At 49.8% G+C, this 23891-nt stretch overlaps 1 protein-coding gene across 3 annotated transcripts in view; it reads right to left on the bottom strand.

The window, feature by feature from the left end:
• Positions 1-23891, bottom strand: part of TBC1D22A (TBC1 domain family member 22A) — a 328211-nt gene that overhangs the window by 233739 nt on the left and 70581 nt on the right. For all 3 annotated transcript variants that reach the window (XM_027070417.2, XM_027070418.2, XM_027070422.2), the window contains one exon: positions 6193-6263. In XM_027070417.2, coding sequence (XP_026926218.1) covers positions 6193-6263 — 71 coding nt within the window. The remainder of the gene's footprint in view (positions 1-6192; positions 6264-23891) is intronic.

Raw genomic sequence — 23891 nt, 5'->3', positions numbered from 1 at the left:
TGCCTGGTGGGTGGGCTGGCGGTGTTGTCACTGACGGAAGAGTAAAGGCTCAAGAATGGTCACCGTAGCCGAGTTACAGGGCCTGAGCACGGACTGCAGCCAAAGCCAGGCCCGAGAGGCCCTTACCTGATGATGCTGCCCTTCTCGGGGGATCTGGGCTCACTTCGCACAAACTCAGGAATAGGTCCCCACCCCGTGGGGTCATCTACACACATACACACACACACACACACACACACACACACACACACACACACACACCTGGGCTCTGCCTGTGTCCCGGACCCTCGGACCCTGGGCTCAGCTCCAGGAAGCAGAGATGCCGAACGCAGCCCTGCACTCGTGCCCGCCCCAGGAACCCACGGGAAGGCAAGTTCAACCTTCCCGCCAGCACACCCGGGAATCGTGCCCCTGCACAGAGGCGGACGCCCTCCCTGCGCTGCCGTCAGCCCCTGTGGCCTCTCTCTGCACCCTGTTCCCTGGGCCCAAGACCCCCCCACCTCCACACCAGGGCTCAGGAGGGGCTGGGCAGCTGAGACAGAGGCCGCAGACGTGGAGCAGCCCCTGACCTGGGGAAGCAAGGCTGGCCTCTCACCTCCTCCAGTCTACTCTCCAGGGCCTGAGTCCCCAAAACCTTTCCCCTTAGCACCTCCCCTGCCGAGGCCATATCCACCGGACCCAAGACACGTGGCTGCAGCTGCCTCAATTTGTCGCTGGAGCTCAGCTCCCTCCAGCAGCTGTCTGGTCAGCGCTGCGACCACGCTACGGCGAGTACCCTCTCTTCAGACAGCGCTTCCCCCAGAGACCTGCCCTGCCCCGTCTGAGTCAGCACTCTGACCTCGGCCTCCCTCCCCGGGCTCCAGGTGTTTCCAGACTCAGCTTCTCAGAGACGCTCAGACACAGAGACGTCGCTTACTCTGTCTCTCGAGCTCCCGCAGGCGGTTCTTGACCCGTGCTCACAGAGACTCCGGCCCCCCACGCCCAGAACACTGAGAGGCACACCACAGGTTCCCCGTGCAGGCTCGCTGAGCGAATGAATGATGTCACCACTCCCCAGGGATGGCCACGGCCCTGGGCGCCCAGGGAGGAGGACGTCTGAGAGACCTCATGAAAAACAGTATCGGCCAGTACGCAGTTCTGGGTTCGGTCTGGGTGGGTCTGGGGTTGGCACTGGTGGTGGAGAAGACAACAGTGTGGAGGGACAGAGCAAACGCCCTGAGAATGGTCACACGACTGCACAGGGCACATGGGGGGGCAGTGTATCCAGGCACTGTATACAGGATACACTGTATCCACTGTATCCTCCGCCCCTGGCGGGTGAGGAGCGTGGGCAGGTGCGTGGTGGCCGGGCGGCAGGCCCTGTGTGCCAGGCCAGGGCAGCGGGGCCACAGGGGGTACAAGCCAGGGAACGGTGTGGGCAGCCCTACAGCAGTCACATGCGGTGCCACCGAAGGACTCTTCGTGACCGTGTACGAGGACTCGAGCATTCTCCCAACCCCCAGATTCTAACTTCACTACTGGAAGAGAAATTCCAAAAGGCAAGCGTGTCATGATGGGAGCACGGGCAATAAAAAGCCCCGCACACACTCCTGACACTCACTCCTAAAGGGAAACACACATATGCAACTTGAGGCCTCTCGATAATTAAGCCAGACTAGAAATTATGCAAACGAAATATGTTCAAGTACGCAATGAATTTTAAATGACACAACTACAGAAAACTTAATTGCCGTATTAGCATGCCATAAAAACACTAATCATAAATGTAAAATAATACACACATATACTTATGTCGGAACCGTCCCTCCCACCAGGTTCACGTGCAAACCGACCTCAACATACTGCAAGGAGACAAGATGACACCAGCATTTCACTTCTTGGGTTTTTTGGGGGTTTTTTTAAATGTTTATTTATTTTTGAGAGACAGAGAGAAACAGAGCACAAGCAGGAGAGGGGCAGATGGAGAGGGAGATACAGAATCCGAAGCAGGCTCCGGGCTCCCAGCTGTCAGCACAGAGCCCGACGTGGGGCTCGAACTCAGGAACCGTGAGATCATGACCTGAACCCGAAGTCAGTGCTTAACCAAGGGAACCACCCAGGCACCCCTCACTTCTCGTTTTTAACCATCCTGTTCATTAGCATAAATGTTAAATGTTTAATTAGTTTCTGTTTGATGTTTCTGAAATAGTTATTTTTTTTAAAATGAGCCAAAAAATATGATTTTTGACAGCGCTAATTTTTAAAAAGTCACAGCCACACTTGCATGGAATTTAAATGTTAAATAGCATCCATGGTGGCTTCCTGGTATTTCTAGACCAGAGTATATGCCAGTCCTCCACAAATGACAGGAGCCAAGCTTCCCATCTTTCTTCGTTAAAGTACCATTTCCTACTCATCAGTTAAGAATCGTGCTCTTCAACAAGCCACCAGGACAAATCCTGGTTTGTAATGACAAGTCATGAACATCCTGGGGGAAAAAAGTCATTTGTCTCCCAGGTCTGGAAGTAGGTTCACATTCAAGTACAGCTTGGGTTGTCTTTGTTCACCAGACAAACGACAGATTCTCCTCGATCCTGGGTTCAGGGTCCCGGAAGCAAAAGGGCTGGAACAAGCCGGACCCCACCTGGGCCCCAGTCGGGCCTCCGGGACGCTCTTGGTCAAGCCCAGGCACGTCGGCCCAGGCGTGTTGCCTTCTTGGGTGCAGGTCCCAGCCGGTCCCTGTGTGCCTGTCCCACATGACACCCACCTGTCCTAGAGCAGCCGTCTCCAACCCTGAGAGACCCAGAGACCAATATTTCCCCAGCTCCCAGGTCACACTAATGTGCACCCAGAACGAAAAAGCGCAGGTCAAGAGGGCAGCCCAAAGCCCAAAGCCCCCACGTTCCAGCCGCCACCCCCCACCCCCACCACCCGGCCTGGGAAAGGCTGGAACTGGTGCAAACCGGGGTATACCCCAAGGCTCTGATCCACTTTGCGGGCCCAGGAGAGTGGAATGTGAAGCCTCTGATTCAGAGAGAGACTGAAAAGTGGCCTTAACTGGGGCGACACTTCCCTGTACCCCATGGCCCGGAAGTGCCTGCTGGGTTTTCTCCCAACCATTTTCCAAGATGCTCCTGTGACCTAGCACTTGCAAAGGGCCTGCTGGCGGAGGGCAGACGCGTGGGAAACACCTGCTGAGTCAGAAGTGAGTGGTCAGCATCCTGCGCTGTGCTCCCCAAATCCCCCAGGACAGGAAACATACCGATGATGTGCGCTTGGGAGTAACTGGGAGACAAGGACAGGCCCACGAGGCAGCTCCTGGGTCAGCGCTTCGAGGCAAAGAGACGACGGCCCCAGGATGCTGGCCTCCTTCCACCTACCCACACCCATGTCTGATTAGCACCCCTCAACCTGGATTCCCAGAGCCCGTCCTCACCCCCAGAGGGACCGTGTGTGGGCACGTGACGACTGAATGACATCACCGCCTGCCTGGCCCAGCGCACGGCAAAGTCGAGGTGAGCACACGCTCCCTGAGTGACAGGTACAGTGCCATGGCAGCGACTGGCTCCTGCTCCAGCGGCCACAGTCCCCCCAAAGCCTCCACCCCCGCCCCCGGGGGGTTTTCCCTGACCCGGCTGTCCACCTCTTCCTTCCAACAAGCACCCAGAGCAGCCCAGCACACCCCTCCTCCTGACCAGGCTCTGCTCATGATACGGACCCACCAGCTCCTGGGTTCTGCACCCAGAGACCACCGCATCTGCGGGCATCTCTCGCCTGTGCACAGTCTGGCACACAGCAAGTACTCAGTAAGTGCTGTGAAGCAAGCTGAGACACAGGGTGAGCAGAGCACTGGGGGCCCAGACTCCTGAGAGAACAGGATCCTTCCCGTGCGGTAAAACCCTGGTATGCCCTGGGGGAGACAGAGGAGGGCAGGGACTCCCCTTCTTTTCTGCAGGCTCCATAAGGCACAGGGACTTGGTCCTTTTCTCTCCTTATCTCCCAGCTCCAACACAGTGCCAGATCCACAAAGCGCTCGGTAAATACGATCAAATCAATGAAGGAACCAGCCAACAGACCTTTCGAGAGACTCTTGACTCTCCCATTCCAGAAACACAGCCGACTCACCCCTCACTCAAATCCTTCAGGAGTCACCTGCTCCTGGTCCCTGGCTGCCCCCGTTCCCTGCCCCATCCAAGCCTTCTCCCTGCCATTCCTGGGAGCACGCCCACCTTGGCCCCTGCTCGTCCAATCCCAGCCATTCCTGGGAGCACGCCCACCTTGGCCCCTGCTCGTCCAATCCCAGCCATTCCTGGGGAGCCCGCCCACCTTGGCCCCTGCTCATCACCAATCCCAGCCATTCCTGGGGAGCCCGCCCACCTTGGCCCCTGCTCATCACCAATCCCAGCCATTCCTGGGGAGCCCGCCCACCTTGGCCCCTGCTCATCACCAATCCCAGCCATTCCTGGGGAGCCCGCCCACCTTGGCCCCTGCTCATCACCAATCCCAGCCATTCCTGGGGAGCCCGCCCAACTTGGCCCCTGCTTGTCCAATCCCATCTGCATCTACCCCCCCCCCCCCACACACACACACACAAGGACCCTGACACACCCTTCAAGATGTTCCAGAAGCTCCCACAAGAAGCCTGGCCTGCCACGCAGGTGAGTCTGTGCTATCCTGGGACTGCCCTCCCTTTTTTGGTGCCCCCCCAACTTTGGAAGGACCGGCTTTGCCCACTCACCCCCCCACACACATTGTTTTTAACTCATCCATCAACCCAAACCCAAAGAGGTCTATAACTGCCAAGTTCATCTCTGTCCTGCCCGGTCCCCAGCTTCCCACCTCACAGCACCTGCAGAGACTGGGAACGAGAAGCGTTCCCTGGGCGCTCACTCTGCTCCTGACCGCCTGAGCCCCGTGCACCCCGCAGCACATGGTCCCAGACTGTGCTGCAGCCCTGACCAGCCCTAACCCCTCCTAGTGGCAGGGCCACTATCTAATTCACCTCTGTCTCCAGGCAAGGGGCTCCGTCATCAGTTAAGCGGCTACGCGGTACATGTGCCTGAGGAGGCCCACACGCTCCTTCCCTGGCTTTCCTGACATTCCCGCTTACAGACTCTACCCACCTACACCCTCCCTCCCATTCCGACCACAGGGTATCTAACCACGACTCGAGCAGACTGAGAACCGAAGGAAAGGAAGGGGACAGAAGCATTCATGAAGGCTTTCCACCTAGAGGCAGGACATCCTTAAATACAAAATTGTACCATTAGGTCTTAAACGTGTTTTCATCAAAACTTCCCACAGTTCAATCTCAAAACCTTGCAACCTATCTTGGAGGACGTTTGGAAAAGTAGATACAAATGCTTAAAATAACAAACACCAAACAAAACCATGAGCAATTGTAGCAGGTCTAATTTTAATTGCAAGAGAATATTTAATCAATAAATATTCACTGTTGAGAGCTGTATCTGCATTTAGGATTACGAGGTACTAAGCTGCAAATTTATGAAGACTCATTAGCAAGAAAGAGTCTTTTAAATACTGAAAAATCAGACCCAATTTAGAGTAAACACTTAGAATTCCCCACTGATTTAATTCCAAAAATAATTTAAAAAGGGAAAGAGAAGAAAGCTGTCTATAAACTACTCCCAAGCTTTCAGCAGGGCCCAGCTCACTTCCGATATTAACCTGAGTGAAGGACCGGGAGTCTTCTGGTGGCCGCCCCACCCCCACCTTGTCCACCTGACCTCCTCCAGGAGTCTCCACAATGGGCAGTTTAGAACCAGAACCCCAGCCTCCATCACAGAAACGCAGACTACGTCTAACATCCCCACTAACATTTAAAAAGAGAAAAAAAAAAAAAAAAAAAAAAACCCACCACCTTTGTCAAACCTATTTCGCTGTGATGGATTCCTCAGAACTGAAACAGTCTTCTATGCTCGATCCTTTCTATATCACACGTTTGAAAATATTACAGATTTTCAGAATAATAAAATCAGAGAAAAAGAATACAGCTGTCATAAATAATTACCTCTCCTCATTTTCTGCCAGCCTTGTCAAACCAAGCTTGAAATTAAGCAAAAGATGGAAAATGTCACCTTAGCTCAGACAAAGGCCCGGACCACTGCCACAAAGGCAGGGCGCATGCCTGGGCAGCCGACGGGCCACGCCTGGAGCCTGGCCACCAGGACAGGCAGCCCCAGGAAGACTTACCGACAGCAGCTTCCAGGTAATCGGACGAACCGACTTAGGGATTCCGGACCAGCTCAACTTCCGCAATTCCTCTGTTGACAAAGAGACAAAACAGGGTTTACAAACAGTCCACAAACTCCCCACGGGGCTTTAACATATTCCATCAATGTTACGGCAGGGTATGAGGCCCCATAAACGAAATCAGAACAAACCTGAGTGATAAAGATTTCAGATACTGATTGTTCTCAATATACAAGAGACACAAAGTTGCCTCTATTCCCGCAGAGCTAAGTGTCACCTGTTTGCATTTAAGTTACACAGAGTACATGTTTGCTAAACGAATCGCAAGTGTCCCCACAGTCACACCGGGACAGGTGAGGCACCACACACCTTCCTCCCTAGAGCAGTGAGTCCAGAGTCCACATGCCCCCTCCTTCCCTCCCACCCTCCCTCTCCCTGTACCCCTACCACCAACACCTGTCCCCAACTTAACCACCCTCTGAGCTCTCCCGTCCTTCCCGCTTTCTGTCTCACTCCCACCATTTACTGCTGGAGAACAGAAGGTGCTTGGCTCAAGACTGCTTTTGGAAGAAATTATTTCACGGGGATAAGCCTGTGTTCATACAGCACCGATCAAGGGTGAAGCCATGTTATGCACACATCAAGGACAACACAGTCTTCCAAGCAGACTACTACAAGTCACTGTTGCCATCACAAATACCCAAAGAGAGGCAGGGCTGGTCAAGGACATGTCCGGAGCCTCCGGAGGGCAGGAGAGGGCACAGCAGGGGCCGGGCGGGTGAGGAGATCAGCCCCTGAATTCCATGTGACCTTCTATGTCTCCCCAAGGTCTCAGCCACGTGCCCCGAATGGATAGAGAATACATTTCAATTCGCAGGTGTATCAACACTCAGTCAGTCCCACTGAAACTGAAGTAATTATTTCTCTCCTTTAAGTTACGAATCTACCATTAGGCTCTTCTCCTAACGGCTAGGAGCTCATGATTAATACTCGGAATAAAAGAAACGATTAAAGAGACTTTGGTAATATAATCAACAAAATACAAAGTCCTGACATCTAATCTTTTTCCAATTACTAAAGTCTAAGTAAAATAAGTACAGAATAATTGGGCGACGGTACCAGCAATAACTTCGCTTTACAGCAGAATCTCAGAAAGTATCGAATCTTCCCCCGCACCCTGAGGATATTATGAAAAGCAGGAACCTAATATCTGAACACCAATAATGTAATGTTTACCAGTCATGTTCCCAGGGCCTCTCCTCCTGCACGAGTCTGGTTTTCTGATTATGGTTTATATGAAGAAAGCCGAGAGAAATCTCCGTTGCTAATGTTCTCTGAACCTGTCTCCTCATGAAGGAAACTCACAAAAATGGTGCCTTGAACAGACATATGAGGCCAAGTTCTGAGTCTGTGTAAGCGTTAGTGTGTAAGAGGAGCTTTCAAAGGCGCTATTTGTTCCTCGCCACAGCCTGAGTGAATCAGGGCTGTGACCCTACTGTGTAGGCAAGGAGCGGAGAGGTTGGGGGACTCAGCCACAGTGGCCCAGGAACTAAGTGACCTTCACAGCCCAGAATCTTTCCACTCTATTAACTTCCCCTATTAGAAAGGCTTCCTGCAAACACAGACAAATTTCACTCATGAATATGGACAAAAGGTCCAAAACAAATCTTCGCAGATCAAAACACAGCCAGGTATTCAAAGGACAGTACACACAGGAATAAAACTCCAGGAATAAAACGGCTCCACGTCGGGAAATCTCATACCTATAAAGGTGTTAAACTGGCTTGATGGGAAAGTCACAGGAACATTCTGGTAGACGTCCAGTGTAGACCCTCGCCCAGGGCCTCTTTGCCCCTCCACCTTTCTAGCGGAATCAGGATGTGCAAAGTGACCACCAGCACCCCCCACCCCACCCCGCAGCCCTGATAATGAGGGGAGTCAGCCTGAGGGAAGCTGAACCCAGCACCCCAAGGTTGGAACTGATTGGCTGTCGCAGAGCTAAGCTGAGGAGAAAGCCCCTCCTGGCTCTTCAGAAACCTTTTGGGGGTAACCCTCTCTTGCTCCCTCTGAAGACCGCTAGGGTCAGATGTGAGGCTGGGGCTACAGCCAACTGGCACCCAACCGGCCTGAGGATAAAGCCAGCAAAGAGAGGCAGGAATGAGGGTTGAGTTCAGCAAGACGGGCAGATACAAGAACATTCTAAAATCAACAGCTTTTCTCCATCAGCAACAAAATAAACAATATTGCAAGCATAAGGCTTCGCAAGAAATGGAGACTAGCGTATGAAGAAAACTGTGAGGTTCTACTTAAAGAAATGGAGGAAAACACCAAGCTCACCGGCGTTAACAAGGATTTAATGAGCACCTCCTCCGGGCCAGGGAACAACACACAAAGCCCTGTGCTCAGAGGACCCACCTCCACCCCCAGGACAGAGCAGGTGTGCAATTCCAACTGGGCTCAGAACAAGAGGTAAGGGCTGGGAGATGAAAGGACAGGTGGGAAATTCTACCTTGTTAGGAAGGTTTCCCTGAAGATGACAACTGAGGAAAGACCCACAGATGAGGAGACATTACTGAAGGAAGAGGGGCTGGAAGGGGAATAGTCTCAGTCCGGGAAAGAACTAATGCAAAGCCGTGGCCACGGCATGAAGAAGAGACCAGAGGGGCCAGTGCTCACAAGGGGACACCTGGTGGGCTGCTTATGAAGCCCAGTGTAGAGGGGACGGCGGCTCGGGTGAGGACAGGGGAAGAAGAGCAGGGACCAAACACACTGCTGGATCTTGCCTCAATATTACAGTGCTGTCAACCACCACTTAAAAACTCTTTAAGTTCAACGCAAGCCAACAAAATCCCAGGGGGAAATTCCGTGTGTGTTGTAAAACCTGATACGCTGGCACTAGTTCATCCGGAAGAGCAAATGCTTAACAGCAGCCAATAAGATTTCCAAAAAGAATAACATGAGAGGACTTGTATTAACAGACAAGAAAATGTGTAAGAGAGCTACAGTTCTTAAGACACTGGGAAGAGCAATGGAACCGATGAATGGTTCACATCAAACCTGCACTTAGTTATGATTACAACAGCATTTCAGATCAAGGGGCCCATCGGTCAATGGTGTCCAAACAATATGGCCTTTATTTTCAGAAAAGGAAATCAGACCATGTATCTTACCACAAAAACATTTCCAAGGACACCTGGGTGACTCAGCTGGTTATGCGTCCAATTCAGCTCAGGTCACGATCTCATGGTTTGTAAGTTCGAGCCCCACATCGGGCTTCGTGCTGACAGCTCAGAGCCTGGAGCCTGCTTTGGATTCTGTGTCCTCCTCTCTCTGCCCCTCCCCTGTTTGCTCGCTCTCTCTCTCTCTCTCTCTCAAAAATAAATAAACATTAAAAAAAAATTCTAAATGATTAAAAATCCTTAGACCGGGGCGCCTGGGTGGCTCAGTCGGTTAAGTGTCCAACTTCAGCTCAGGTCATGATCTCATGGCTTGTGGGTTCGAGCCCCACATCAGGCTCTATGCTGACAGCTCAGAGCCTGGAGCCTGCTTCACAATCTGTGTCTCCCGCTCTCTCTGACCCTCCCCTGCTCATGCTTTGTCTCTCTCAAAAATAAATACACATTAAAAATCCTTAGACCTAAATGGAGTGTGTGCATGTGTGTGTGCATGTGAGCACATGTATGTGAAGGAAAGATAAAAATACAAGAAAATATAGAGGAATATTTTGCTACTTTCAGACGGGAGAAAGGCCTTCCAAGCAAAACACAGATCCTAGAACTATAATTAAGGTTGACAAACTAACAGTACAAAAGTTTAAAATGGCTGCACAATGAAAGACACCGTAATGTTAAAAAAAAAAAAAAGAAAAAAGACAGACTTGAAAAATACATACATACCATACAAAAAAGTTAATATCACTCATACATAAAGAATACATACAAGAGAATGATCAATCTACACAAAACTAGAAAATTCATGGAAGAGGAAATAGAAGTGGCTAGTACATACACAAAAATAGGCACATAATCTCAATGGTGATTAAATAACTACATTATTAGAACAAGAAATTTGTCGCAAATTAGGTAAAATATTAAATGAGTATACCCGTATTGATGTGACTGTAGGTGAATAGCCACTCTCTTATAGTTTGGTCGGAGTGCATACGAACAGAACTTTCTATTGGTCACGTTTTAAAGGTATATAACATTTGAGCAGCAACCTCACTTGAAGAAATCTGTTCCATGGGGACATGTGCAAGGGGTTACACACAAGGTGCTCGTTTGAGCCTTGTCGTAACAAAAACTAGAAACAATCAGAGTGTCTGTCCGTCAACAGGGAGATGATTAAAACACTGTTACATCCACACACTGACTACAACACTGCCCTGGAAAAGAATGGATGCCTTTCTGGGTGGATATGGAGTAAGTCTGTGGAGATGGAACAACAGTGGGAAGCCTGGGTGGCTCAGTTGGTTAAGTGTCCGTCCAACTCTTAGTTTCAGTTCAGGTCATGACCTCAAGTTTATGAGATCAAGCCCCACATCAGGCTCTGTGCTGACAGGGCAGAGCCTGCCTAGGATTCTCTCTCCCTTTCTCTCTGCCCCTCCCCTGCTCATGGTCTCAGATTCGCACACTCTCTCTCTCTCTCTCTCTCAAAATAAATAAACCTTAAAAATATATTAAAAAAAAAAAAAAGAACAAGAGAAAGCAGAGGGCAGACACCCTGAGTGCTTCTGTAAGTGGACACAGGAGCCTGGAAGCATAGCCAGCCACGGGAGGAGGGCTTCAGAGAATGGCTCAAGGACAGTGGAAGATGTGCCTTTCAGGGTGTACTCTACTGTGTTCCTACCAAGCTACAAAGTTCCCGTGGCATCTCCAACTTTACCTCCGACTTTTCAAAATCCACCCAACCTTCCAGGACCAGCTCCACCTCTGCCAGACCTATGAAGCCTTCCTCTCAACTCCAGTAACACCCAATTCCCTCTTCCGTGAGTGCCAGGAACAACTGGAGCGAGCGCACCTAACGGCCCACCTTCAGTGCCGTATCTGAGCATCTATCTCATCTCCCAGAAGTGGTTGACGAGTTCCTGCAGGTCAGATGCCACGATTCTGCTTCCTGCGCATCCTGAGGCAGTGCCTTGCAATAGCCTGGTGGTAAGTGCTGGAGAGAAGAATGCCCAAGTCTTTCCTCTACCCCCTTTAGACGTGGTTTTCTTGGGCGAGTGGGGTCCCATATTTTAACTGACATATAATTTACAGGCAATAAAAAAGGATGACTGTAGCCCCCCCAAAACAAGATACAGAACATTTCTAGCAGCCTTTTCTATAATTCTTTGCCCCCACTCCAAGTTAGCTCCTTTCTGGTCATAGATTATCTCTGTCTGATCTTAACATTCACATAAATAGTACATACAGGAGGTACTTGCTCGAGTTCTGCTTCATCTGCTCATGTCAGAGTCATGATGTTGCACGTACCAGTGGTTTATTCTTTACGAGAACAGCAGAAATACTAATCGACTCTATGAATATACCACAATTTGCTTCCATATTCACAGATAGCTGGTTTATTCACAAGCTTTCACTACCGTGAAAAAACGGCTATGACCATTCTTGTGGACATGTGTTCTGTGGGTCTCTGTTTTCATCTCTATTAGGCAAACATGAAGGAGTGGAATTGCCGGATCATACGACAGATACGTGTTTACCTTGGCTAAAAAAAAAAAAAAAAAAAAAAAAACCACAAACGCCATGTGGTCCTTCAAAATGGTTGTACCATTTTACACTTCCACCAGTAATGTATAAAAACTTTAACTGCTCCACATCCTGGTCAAACTCAGTGCTGTCAGTCTTTAATTTTAGCCATTCTAGTAAGCATTAAAGGCATCTCATTACATTTTAATTAGCAATTCTGTGATGACTAACGATGTTGAGCGTTAAACAGATTTTCGTGAGCTTATTGGCCATTTCTGTACTTTCTATGGCGCGTATCTTGAAATCTTTTACCCATCTTTTTACTGAATCGTTCATAATCTTACCTGTTTCTAATGACAGATATTTCTTCTGATTCCAGGTCCTATTTCCCTGTTTCGTGGCATGCCTTTTTTTTTTTTTTTTTTAAATGCCAGATGTGCCAGTTATCAATTTACTGCCTCTGTGATAATGGAACTGGGTCTTGTAAATACTTCTCCTTGGCTGGCTGGCATGACATCATCCTTTTCAGTACAGAGTGAAGGAGGGACACTAAAGGAGAAAGGAGTTTTTTCACCCAAGTTCTCACATGCCTCATTCATCAGTCTCCTGCAGAGGCTGCTTCCCTGGCACGCAGCTCCTGCAGCAAGTGTGGGTGCTGGGTTTTCTTCAGCGCGCGCCTCCTCTGGAGCGTTTTTCTCCTGCACTAGGCCCCTACAGAGTGCTCGGGTCCTGAGCACACAGGGCCCCCCCCCCACTTCAGCTGCTCAAGAGAGTGACTTTTCAGTTCCAGGTTCCTGCAGCAAGTGACAGCCAGCAACGCCCAATAGTCAGCACCTGTATGAGCTCTGGGGATTATTCAACTCACTGCCTCATGTGGATTCTCTCCCCTACCTCATGGATTGTACCCCATTCATGAACAGGCCAGCACTCCACCAAGGACTTGATGGGACCCCTCTGCAGATATGTGGGCTCTGTCTCTGTGGAATACTGTGTCCCATGCAGTCTGTCTTGGCCTCCTGGAACCCCCTTCCTGACTCCTTGACTCCCCAGGTTCAGTTTCTGTTTCCCTCCCCATGCTGCAGCCTGAAAACTGCCTCCAAGCATAAAACCGTTGTTTCACATACTGGTCTAAGTTTCTATTTGTTTACAACAGGAGAGAAATTCCTTTGGCAGCTAATCCTTCATGGACTGAAGCAAGAGTCAACTTTCTAATGTATTTTTGAAGAACTTTTTGGCTATAGCCATCAGGGATATTGGTCTCTAGTTTCTTTTTCTCACAATGCCTTTGTTATAAGGTTTGGGTATTAGGGTTATGATGCCTTAATAAAATGAGCTGAGAAGGTTTCTCCTCCTCTCTTTTCTGAGAGAGCTTCTGGAGAATTGGTATAATTTCCTCTTTAAATGTTTGATAGAATTTGCCAGGAAAGCCATCTGACCCTGATCTTTCCTTGTGTGAGGCTTTTTTATTATAATTTTTTTAATTGACATTGGGATATTAAGGTTTTCCCTTTCTTCTGCTATCAGTTTTATGAGGTCATGTCTTTGAAGTACTATGTCCATTTCATGTCAATTCTTGAATTTATTGGCATAAAGTTGCAAATAATACACCCTTATTATCTTCTTAATGTCTGTAGGGTTTGTAGTGATGCTTCCTCTTTCAGTACAACATGATAATGGTAATTTGTGTCTTCTCTTCTTTCCATCGATCAAGTCTAACTAGAAGTTTTTATTGGTCTTTAAAAAAAAAACTAACCAGATTTTCTTGATTCTTGCCCTTGTTTATCCACTTACCAATTTACTGATTTCCACCCTTGCTTTATTTCCCTTCTTTTACTTGGTGCTGTTTAACTTCCTCCTCTGCTCCTACCTTCTTAAAGTGGAAGCTTTAATCACTGATTTGAAACCTCGATTCCTTTCTAAGATAAACGTTTAAAGACCAAACTTCCCTCCAAGCACTCTTTTACTAGCAACACACAGATTTTCATATGCATGGTGATTATCATTAAATTCAAATAGATTCTCATGTTCCTTGTGATTTCTTTGATCCAGAGTTAATTTGAAGTACGTTGACAAATTTCCAAATATTTGAGGATTTCCTGGGTAGTTTATTGTTACACTGACTTCTAAATTAAAGCATCTGGTCAGATGAACTTGGTGTTGCTTCAATCCTTCAATATTTACTATGACTTGCTTTGGTAGAGCATATCGTGTATCTGGTGAACGTGCCATATGTCCTCGGAAAGATGTGCATTCTTTAGCTGGTATATGCAGTCATCCACATGTAGTGGCTAAATCAGGTAGTTCCAGTTGGCTGACAGTGGTATGTATCTTCCACATCTTTAGTGATTCATATCTTCCACATCTTTGCTAATGTTTTAATTTACCTATTCTACCAATTACTCAGGGAAGGGTGCTAAAATTTCTGCCTATGACAGTGAACTTGCCTCTTCCTCTCTTCATTTCTGTCAAGTTTTGCTTCATGTGTTATGAAGCTGTAGTTTTGGGTGCACATACATTTAGGAAAGATGCATCAACTTAATGAGTTGAATCTTTTATCGTTATGAAACATCCCTCTTTGCCTCTCTCTCTGGATTTTTTTTTTCTGGTATTATTATAAGTAAGTTACTTTTCTTATGATTACTCCTTGCATGGCAAATACTGTTTCCACCTTTTATTTCAACTGCCTGAGTCTTCCTGTTTAAATCTTGTGTTTGGCTCTCCTTTTAGCTTTCTATCGCTGTATTTCTTAGAATCAGATTATAAAACCACTAATCCTCTAACAGAGAAAACTAAAATGTAAGACAAATTTTAATAAGCAGAAAGGGAATGAGAAATAAAGAGCATGTCTTCCTTCCACAACAGTGAATTTGTTGTTTTCTGAAAATTAAAATTTTGTAATATTCTTATGAAAACACCAATATCATAATTCCACGTTCATGTGTACTGTAAGGCTTTACTTCTCAAGAAGATTCCCACTTAGAAAACTGCCACAGCAAGACACCCCATGACCAAAAGAAGCAAACGGGTAGCAGAGAAGCACATAAGAATAAACACTGATTGTGGACTCAGGAGACCCGGGTTCAAGGCCCAGCACAGCCAACGAGAATCAGTGTGGCTTCAGAGAGGCCCTCTAACCTCTTGAGCTCCCATTTCTTCCTCTGTAAACATGGAACAAATTAAAAATAACACCCTCACCTAAGTCATAGAATTTTCCCAAAGAGCAGAGACATTACATGGGAGGGCATTTGTAAATGGTGACAATGCTCCACAAGTACAAGAAGAGGAGTCTGCCATGCTTCCTGGTGTAATTACTCAGCACTCCATGTGAACCCAAACTACGAAGCAAGTGGGAGCCATTCGTCCTAACTGGATGTAAAATATCACATTTGAGACTGAACCAGAAATCTGTCACAAAACTGTACATGCAAAGAACTCATAATTATAAGCACCTTTTTCAGAAAAGTCAGAATTTAAAGCTATTTTTTTTTCTAACAGTCATCTCTTTTTAACTAGTTTTAATTCTAATTTTGGAAAAATCTTCTATGGAAATAAAAGCTGGGAGAAACAATGAATAAAAATAAGATATTGGGGCGCCTAGGTGGCTCAGTCGGTTAAGCGTCCAACTCTTGATTTTGGCTCAGGTCATGATCTCAAGGTTCATGAGATCAAGCCCCATGTTGGGCTCTGCACCGACAGTGCAGAACCTGCTTGGGATTTTCTCTCTCTCTCTCTCCCTCTCTCTCTCTCTCAAAATAAATAAATAAACATCTCAAAAAAGAATAAGAAATGCATGTACATTACAATCACTTAAGCTTAAATGTGAATCTAATCTAAAAGCTGAGCAGTCACCAGCAAAAGGGTCTGTAAAACAAGCACATTTCTTGTTCCCAGAAGCCACAGTCCAGGAAAGTCTCATAAATCAGCCCACTTGATCAACAATTATCGAGCACCCACTTTGTGTAAGATGCCTCCGGGGCCAACGCCACTTAAACACTGCCCCTACTCAGAGTCTATTATACACACTTATTTACCCAGGGCACATCGATCACCACTTACCACCAACCGGGAGCTGAGCTAGCCTCAGAGAGTACAATCAGACCCAGTTCCTACCCTCCAGGGGCTCACTGGCAAGTAGAGAAAGAGGAAGAAATCACCAACGCCAGCGTTAAATGGTGCTACCCCATACAGGTGTGCAGGTGACATGGGACGCCAACGTACAGGTAGCCTCTTCTTGGAAGAAGTGGGACATCAGAAAAGACTCCCAGTGAGCTGCTGCTTGAGAGGCACCTTGAAGCCAAGTTGAAACCTGGTCGATTTTAACTGCCACCACCCTAGACCTCACCAACACTACAGTAAAGGAATAAGGTTACAACAAAGACGAGACAGAGCAAGCCAGAAATGGCGTCAAGAATGTGAAAGATGGAAAGGAGGCCAGGGTGGGAGCTTACCAGAACAGGGAAGGCTGAATCCACCACCTGCAAAGGGGAGGACAGGCGGAATAAGGGGGCAGCCAATCACGATCTGGAACCCCCAGAAAGGGCTGGGTGGCAGCGAAAAGCAGAAGGTTGCTCCCGGGGCACAGGAGGCGGTTAGGACGCCCCTTCTCACCCCCCAGATTAACAACTTTCGGATAAAACAGAAAGCTACACACCACGGGTCCTCATGGCTCAGTCGGGAACCCGAGTCACGGTCAGAACGGCACAATGAATCCCAATTTCCCAGAAACTGTGACATTAACTACCCTGAGGGGAAGGGGGATTAGACGCCAACCCCTCTACTTCCAGAGTAGAAAGGCAATAAATACAGCTCAACTGTGAAAATCTGCACAATTGGCACAGTATTAGAAAGTGCCCTCCTGGTACTTTCTTTTATCAAGAGGTAAAGTGTGGCCACAATCCTGAAAGCCCTGAAAAAGACAGGGAGAGGGGACCCCCACCATCTCCTCTGCTCACAGACAGAAAAGACTGCAAGCCACTGGCAAGAAAATACAACGCGGGTCAGCTGCGTTCTAGACTCTGGCTGTGCCGCTCCGTTTCACAACCCCCGAAACAGAAATGCCTAAAAAGGACTGAAACACTAAAACAGAGATGCCTTTTTATTCTAGACACTGCGCCATGATTAACAGTTAAGTCCATTTAAATAAGATAAAAACACATTTCTGAAAATGAAGCTTATTACTTGCTCTTCCAAGGAAGTGGGGCCTGGACTGGCCACACCTCCCCCAAGGAACCACCTTCCTCTCACGCCCCCCACCCCCCACCGCCACACAGAGCACTCGTCCAATGTACAAAACAGACAGTGCGTCTCCTCTTCGCGGCCTAATTCACAGGTGCTCCAGCACATTCACCAGGCGAAACGGGACTCCTCCCCACGGGATTTTGGAACAAATTTCCAGGAAGAATTCTATTCGCTAGAAGACACGGGCCACGTCAGAACTGGAAAGGAATGCAGTGCAGGATTGACTGTTTACATCAAAAAGGATTCTGGTAATCTCATTTGCCTCTGGTCCTTTGCTTGGTTTTGCTGGTTTTAGTACCGCCATGAGGAGTGGATAACAATAGAATTCTTTCCCCTTGTTTTTATAATTCACATCAGTGAAGGGACCCAATGTATTCACAGTGGGAAAAACAAGTCCTACAAAGCAGAAGTCACTTTCTCAGCGAGGCCAGGAAAGGAACTCTCCCCTCATGGGGTGGGGCGGTACCTGTCCTGCTCCTCCTTGGCCCTCCCATCTGCAAAGTTCAAGGCCACCTGCCCAGCCCTCGAGGGCAGACCCACTCCGCAGCTCAGCACCGTCAACTGCCCTCCTGCAGGAGATTTCTCCTCCAGCAAATCAGCAGGGGAAGCATCTGGAATGCCTCGAGGCCTGCCTACAAGAATAATATGCTCACCCATGACCACTTCACCGCAAACATGTAACCCGGGACTCAGGCCTTGTGTGGCTACACCAGGGATTCACAGGGCCTGCTGCCCAGCTGGGTGGAGCGGGGGTGGCTGCCGCAGAAACAGCCTGACTGGCCCAGAGCCAGCCAGCCCCCCTGCCAGCCCCCAGCCTGATCCTCAAGGCAGCCAACGAGTAGAGATTCAGTGCCAAGAGTCTTGGATGTCAATAAAAACACATGACCCAAGTGAAAATCGATCAAAATATTTAACAGATATTTCTTCAAAGAAGACATACACACAGCGAAAAGGCATATGAAAAGGTGCTCAGGGGCACCTGGGTGGCTCAGTTAAGTGCCAGGCACTTGATTTCAGCTCAGATCATGGTCCCAGGGTCATGAGATCGACAGCACAGAGCCTGCTTGGGATTCTCTCTCTCTCTCTCTCTCTCTCTCTCTCTCTCTCTCTCTCTCTCTCTCTGCCTTTCCCCTGCTGTGCATGCTCTCTCTCTCTCTCTCTCTCAAAATAAATAAAAAAGAAAAGAAAAAGTGCTCAAAATCATTAGTCATCAGGGAAATGACAACCACAGTTAAGACACCAGCCACCCCCACTCAGACGGCCACAGCAAGCAACTTGGGAAAACGAGAGCTCCTCCAATATCAGCCACTGAGTCACCACAGGAGCCGGCAGCCCCGCTCTGGTTGCAACACCAAGAGAAAGGAGGACACAGCCACAACCACACAGAAACGTGACCATGAACACTCACGGGAGCAGTACTATAACAGCCAAAATGTGCAAACCCTCCCAAGCGCCATCCAGTGACGAATGGACGAAGAAAGCGTGGCGCGTCCATGCAAGGGGGTACTACTCTACCAAAAGAACCTTGAAGGACAAGTGCTATAGCAAGGAAGCACCTTGAGAACGTTACGCTAAATAAAAGAAGTCATTCTCAGAAGGCCACATGTCACATGATGCCACTTACAGATCTTCCTCAACCCATGAAGGAGCTACATCCCCGTGAGCCAACTGTCTCCTGAAAATATCACAAGTTGAAAATGAACTTGATACACTTAACCGACCGAGCACCACCGCTTAGCCCGGCCCACCTTAACGTGCTCGGACGCTCACGTCAGCCTACGGTGAGGTAGAACCAGCCAACGCAAAGCCCAGTCCACAGCAGGGCGCTGACTGCCTCGTGTAACTGCTCAAACACCGTGCAGAAAGTGAGGGACAGAACGGTCGTCGGTGGACCACCGCTGACCCTCGCGATCGAGAGGCTGACGGGAGCCGTGGCCGCTGCCCAGCATCACGAGAGGAGCGTACCGCGGATCGCTAGCCCAGGAAAAGATCAGACTCAAAATTCCAAGTACAACTTCCACCGGATGCGCATCGCTTTGGCACCATCGTAATGTCGAACCGTGCTGAGTCGGGGACCGTCTATGAAGCGTCCAAACAGGCAAGTCCGTAGAGAGAAAGCGGGCCAGCGCTGCCTGGGGCTGAGGGAGGAGGACGACTGCTGATGCGTGCGGGGCTTCTCTCTGAGCTCTGCCGGGTGCTGTCGTGACAGCTACGCAGCTCTACAAACAAACCAAAAACTACGGAGTCATACACTTCAGTGCTGAATTGTATGGCAGGTGATTATATCTCCATAAAAACGTTTTCAAAGAGACTTTGATAAGGAGTTCTTTAAACGCTATTTAGAACCCCAACTGCCTTCTAAAGAAGATGGACAAAGGAGGCTCTGCTGTAGGGAGAATAATCATGGATTCTGGCGTGTAGATTTTTGAGCAGAACTGGGGAAGGAAAGACCTGAATTTGGAAGGCCCCCCACACTCCGCAGAGAGCAGGATGGTGGAAAAGCGACGAGAGCCCCTCCCAGAAACCCCCCACCTCATTCCACCAACTGAAAACCTGGCAAAGGCCCTCCCAAGTGGCTGTGTTACTCTGTTCTTGTTCTTCACTGGCGAGCGCCTATAGACTGACCTAACGTGGACCGTGCCCGCTCGCAGGATGCCATGGCCTAGTGCTGCCCACGGAGGCCTCTGTGTGAGGGCCCCAGGCATCCGCAGAACCCGGGAAATGCTGTAGCCTTCGCAGAGCAGGTAGGGTCGACGGCAACTCTGTGACTAGGTGTCACGGGAGAGACCGTCGGCTCACATCCTGGCCTCGCTGAAACTGCCCAAACCCTCTCTGCCAAAACGCCGTTTCTGGGAACCTGTCCCAAAGAAATAACCCAAAAGGCAAATAAATACTTACATATAAAGATGGTCACTGCAGCATTGTTTCTAAATTTAAAAAAATATATGACATAAATGTCCAATAGAGAATGGACTCAGAGTTATAGCCATTGGTTACCAACAGGAAATCAAAAATGTTTACGGAAAAAGTGGCATTTCAAGATCTACAGCAAGGAGAAGCAAAGTGCCACTAAGGGGAGTGTCCTGTGGCCAGAGCCAGCCCCCGCCCCCGCCCTTGAAAGAGAGCCCAGTCACCTGCTGTCACTTCACAAGGCCTCCCGAGGCCCGTTCTCCCTTCAATACCATTGATCCCACAGCCAGGGTCGCGTGGCATTTCATTAAAGGAAAGGCTACTGCTATTTGATGTTAAAAATCTAAATCCTTTCAAAGCAAATTAGAAGCTGGACGTTTGCATCTCTGCTTTCCAGCAGACCCACTGGAGACAGACCCTCAGCCTCCTATTAATTCCTGCATTGAAATGTACACACATACACACACACACACACACACACGTGATGAGATTCAGCTCCACCCCCCTCTCGGTCAGCAGTGTTTGCCAGTAATACCACCCGGCAGCGGATTATTCCATTTCTTAAGGCAAAAGGTCAATAACAAAACCGGGGTCAGCAAGTACAGTCATTCAGACGCTACGAGGCTTTCATGTCAACGGGGCCGCCACACAGAGGCCCCCGGGAGAGCTGCTCACCACGTGGATGGATGCGTCTGGTCAGGACCCTGAGGTTTTCATGACCCCTTCCAGTCCGCCGTCCCACCTGCACCTGCTCACTGGCAGGTGGGCACCTTCACTCTGGAGGAGCCCCCTGGACCAAACACCCTCAAGGAAAGGCAGGAAAGAGCGGTGGGTGCCCTCCCAGCTCTGCCAAGGAAGTCCCCCCACCCCAAAGGCCAGGAGCACACCCCCAAACGTCGCACAGGACTGAGGAATCCACCAGACAGGAAGCTGGATGCAGCCCACAGAAAGGCTGAAGGCAGTCTTGTCAGTGATAAGCTCAATTAATTTTAGATAAGTATGCAATGTAATTACAAAGGCAAAGCAACATAATCCCATCGTCCCCTGCATATAATTTCACGTTAGTGCCCAGAAGGAAGGCTCAGATGGCAGTGAAAGACCCAGGGACAGTCGCAAAGTGACAGGAAACCCCTGCCAGCCCGCGTGGCACAGTTAGGCTTGCGTCATCGTGCCGGGGCCCTCGCCTGGTACCACCAGGTGTCTCGCCTAGAACGCGGGGCTATGCCTGGTGCTGATCCGTGAAACCGAGTCCCGGGATCGGGCCCTGGCCCCCAGCCTGCCCGCGTGCCGTTCCACCACACCAAAGCGCTCACCCCTTCCTCCTCTGGGCACTCACTTCCGTTCATGCCAGCACGAGCTCTATCTGGGTCCGGGTCTGTCGGCACCCTGACCACGGGCTCCCCAGGGACAGGGGTTCTAGCTTACACACCCCTGTATTCCTAACTCCTTCCATTCCGCCTGCACAGACCAGGAGCTAGAAAGGTAACTAACGGTACGAAAGCCTACACCTGCCAAGGGAGACGGGCGGGGAATAAGGGCTCCAGGAAAGTCTGAGGAGCCGCTGCGATGGGCACGTCACCATGCACGCGTTCCGACACAGGTGCAAACACGGGGGTCGAGAGGACAGAAGTACTCTTCGTTATGATTATGCAGAGGCAGGGCGACCATGTGATACACGGTTTAAAGTAGACACTTGAGGGCGTAACTAGTAACGATCGAACATGAATAATTCTGCCAGGACAGAACAGGGGTGAACCAGCACCTCCGATATCTCTGGGCTGTGATCAACCTGTGTTCAGGTGCTGCCTCTGGTACTCTGGGCAGCACAGGCTTCCTGGGGTACCGAGATCAAAGAAAATGGGAGGAAAGACACGTTCCAGGAGGAAAAGGTGATCTATTGTCAGCTGTTGTTACTGCACTTCTGGACTAGCTGCTTTGTACTGCTGTCTGTGGTACACCATCAGACAATCTCGTACTTCGGTACACGTTTCAAGAGTTACTATTCATGAGTACGAGGCAGAGATTAATACTCGACGGTCCAGGATCAGTATGTTCCTCTGTCTGGATGGAGCAAAAGGATGAACAAGTAATTAGGAGTCTGATTACGAAGGGCGTTAAATACCAGGAGTCTGACCTCTGTCCTGGAAGCAGCAGGGAGCTGCTCAAGTCGAGGGAGAGCCATGTTTCAATTTGATTCGCCTCCTGCCAGTACACGGAACGTGTCACAGAGAAAGAGGGAGACAAGGAGGCAGAGATAATAATAAAGGTCTGAACCAGAGCAGGCCCGTCAAAGACAAAGAGGAAAAGATGGAAAGGAAGAACGCAGGAATCTCCTGCACGAATGAGAATGCGTCACTAGATACGGACGCACAGAGAGACGACGGTGTGACAAGGACTCCAAATTTCACCCGGGTAAAAGACGGTAGGGACAGCTCTGAGTCGAACCAGAAGTGGGAAGGCTAGCTGGTTTAGAAGAGGAGGAGACAGAAAGCACATCAGAAGCAGTATTCAGTGACAGCTGCGGGCGCCACGGAGCAGGGCTGCGCCCGGATAGCTTCTTCTCGGCCCCGTTTTACAAATGAAAGGAGGAGGCCCAGCTGCCAGACTCTAAGCCCAAGTACACGATCTTTCTACCGCACGGCACTCGATGCCTTGTAGACGGAGGAAGTGCAAGGGTACCACAGGGGGCATCTCCAGAGGACGGCAGACGCAGACTACAGCTCACGAGCATGCGGGACCCCGAATCAAGGGAGAGGCTATTACGGGACACGGGCTGACAAGCGCACTCTGGCCAACGCGCGGAACTAGGGGTGGAGAAGCAGAATGGAGTCACAGGGGAGCCCTCAGGGATGGCGGGGGTCACAGAAATCCAGGGAGGAACACTTTTCAAGAAGCGCTCTCTGGGGCAAAATGCTTCAGGTCAAAACGAAGGCTGCGAAAGACGTCGCTCGGGCAAAAGAACAGCGCTGGCTTTCTGGAGCTTCCCTGTCCCCAGCGCTGCACCCGGCCGCTCTGAGCAGACCACGCCATCCACCGCCGCAGCTCGGAGCCCGGAGAGCAAGAGCGCAGGCCACGGTCACGCTCAGTCCGCATCTGCAGAAGCACGGACTCCGCGGGCTCCTTGCCTCCACCTACAGAACGGGAAACTGAACCAACCTAACAGCCCCCACACAGCTCTCTGGCACCATTGGGCAAAGGCCACACCTTTGGGGACCGCCAAAAGAGGAGATTCGGCAAAGTGAGGAGTCACATCCACGCTGCAGGAGAAGAGCACTTCCAGAACACTTCTGTGTCTCAAACCACAACGGGAAGCAGCTGCAAAGTGACACCCCAAAACCCCCAGATGACATCTTCCCAGCCAGAGGGAAAGTCCTGGCAGAGATCAGAGCCGGCCGCGCAGGTGCAGTCACACAGGTGCAGGGCACGAAGACCCCCGGTGGAACTGAACTGACATCGTGCAAACGTTCAGAACCCCCTCCGCCCACACTTCCAGGGTGAGGGGATGGGCACCTTTCTGGCAGGAGGGGCCTCAGATCCTGGATTTGCCGCGTCTGGCGTGCTCAGGAGACCCCATCGGGACACCACAGACCGGGGGCTGATAAACCACAGTCCTGTATAAACGACACGTACTTGCCCTGTTCTGGAGTCTAGACATCCAATATCGGGACATTCTCCCCAGTTCAGGGATGGCAGAAGGGCCAAGGGAGGTTTCATGGGCCTTTTTCATAAGTGTACTGACCCCATTCATGAGGGGTCCCCACTCATGGCCTAACCAGCTCTCAGCCCCCCACCCGCATGACCTAACCATCTCTCAGGGTACCCCCTCCTAACACCATCACCCTGGGAATTAAGTTTTCAACA

This window comes from Acinonyx jubatus, chromosome B4 (genome assembly GCF_027475565.1).
Source record: "Acinonyx jubatus isolate Ajub_Pintada_27869175 chromosome B4, VMU_Ajub_asm_v1.0, whole genome shotgun sequence".
NCBI classification, from domain to species: Eukaryota; Metazoa; Chordata; class Mammalia; order Carnivora; family Felidae; genus Acinonyx; species Acinonyx jubatus.
The sequence above is the reverse complement of the archived record's forward strand: the minus strand, read 5'-3'. Positions and strand labels throughout refer to the sequence as shown.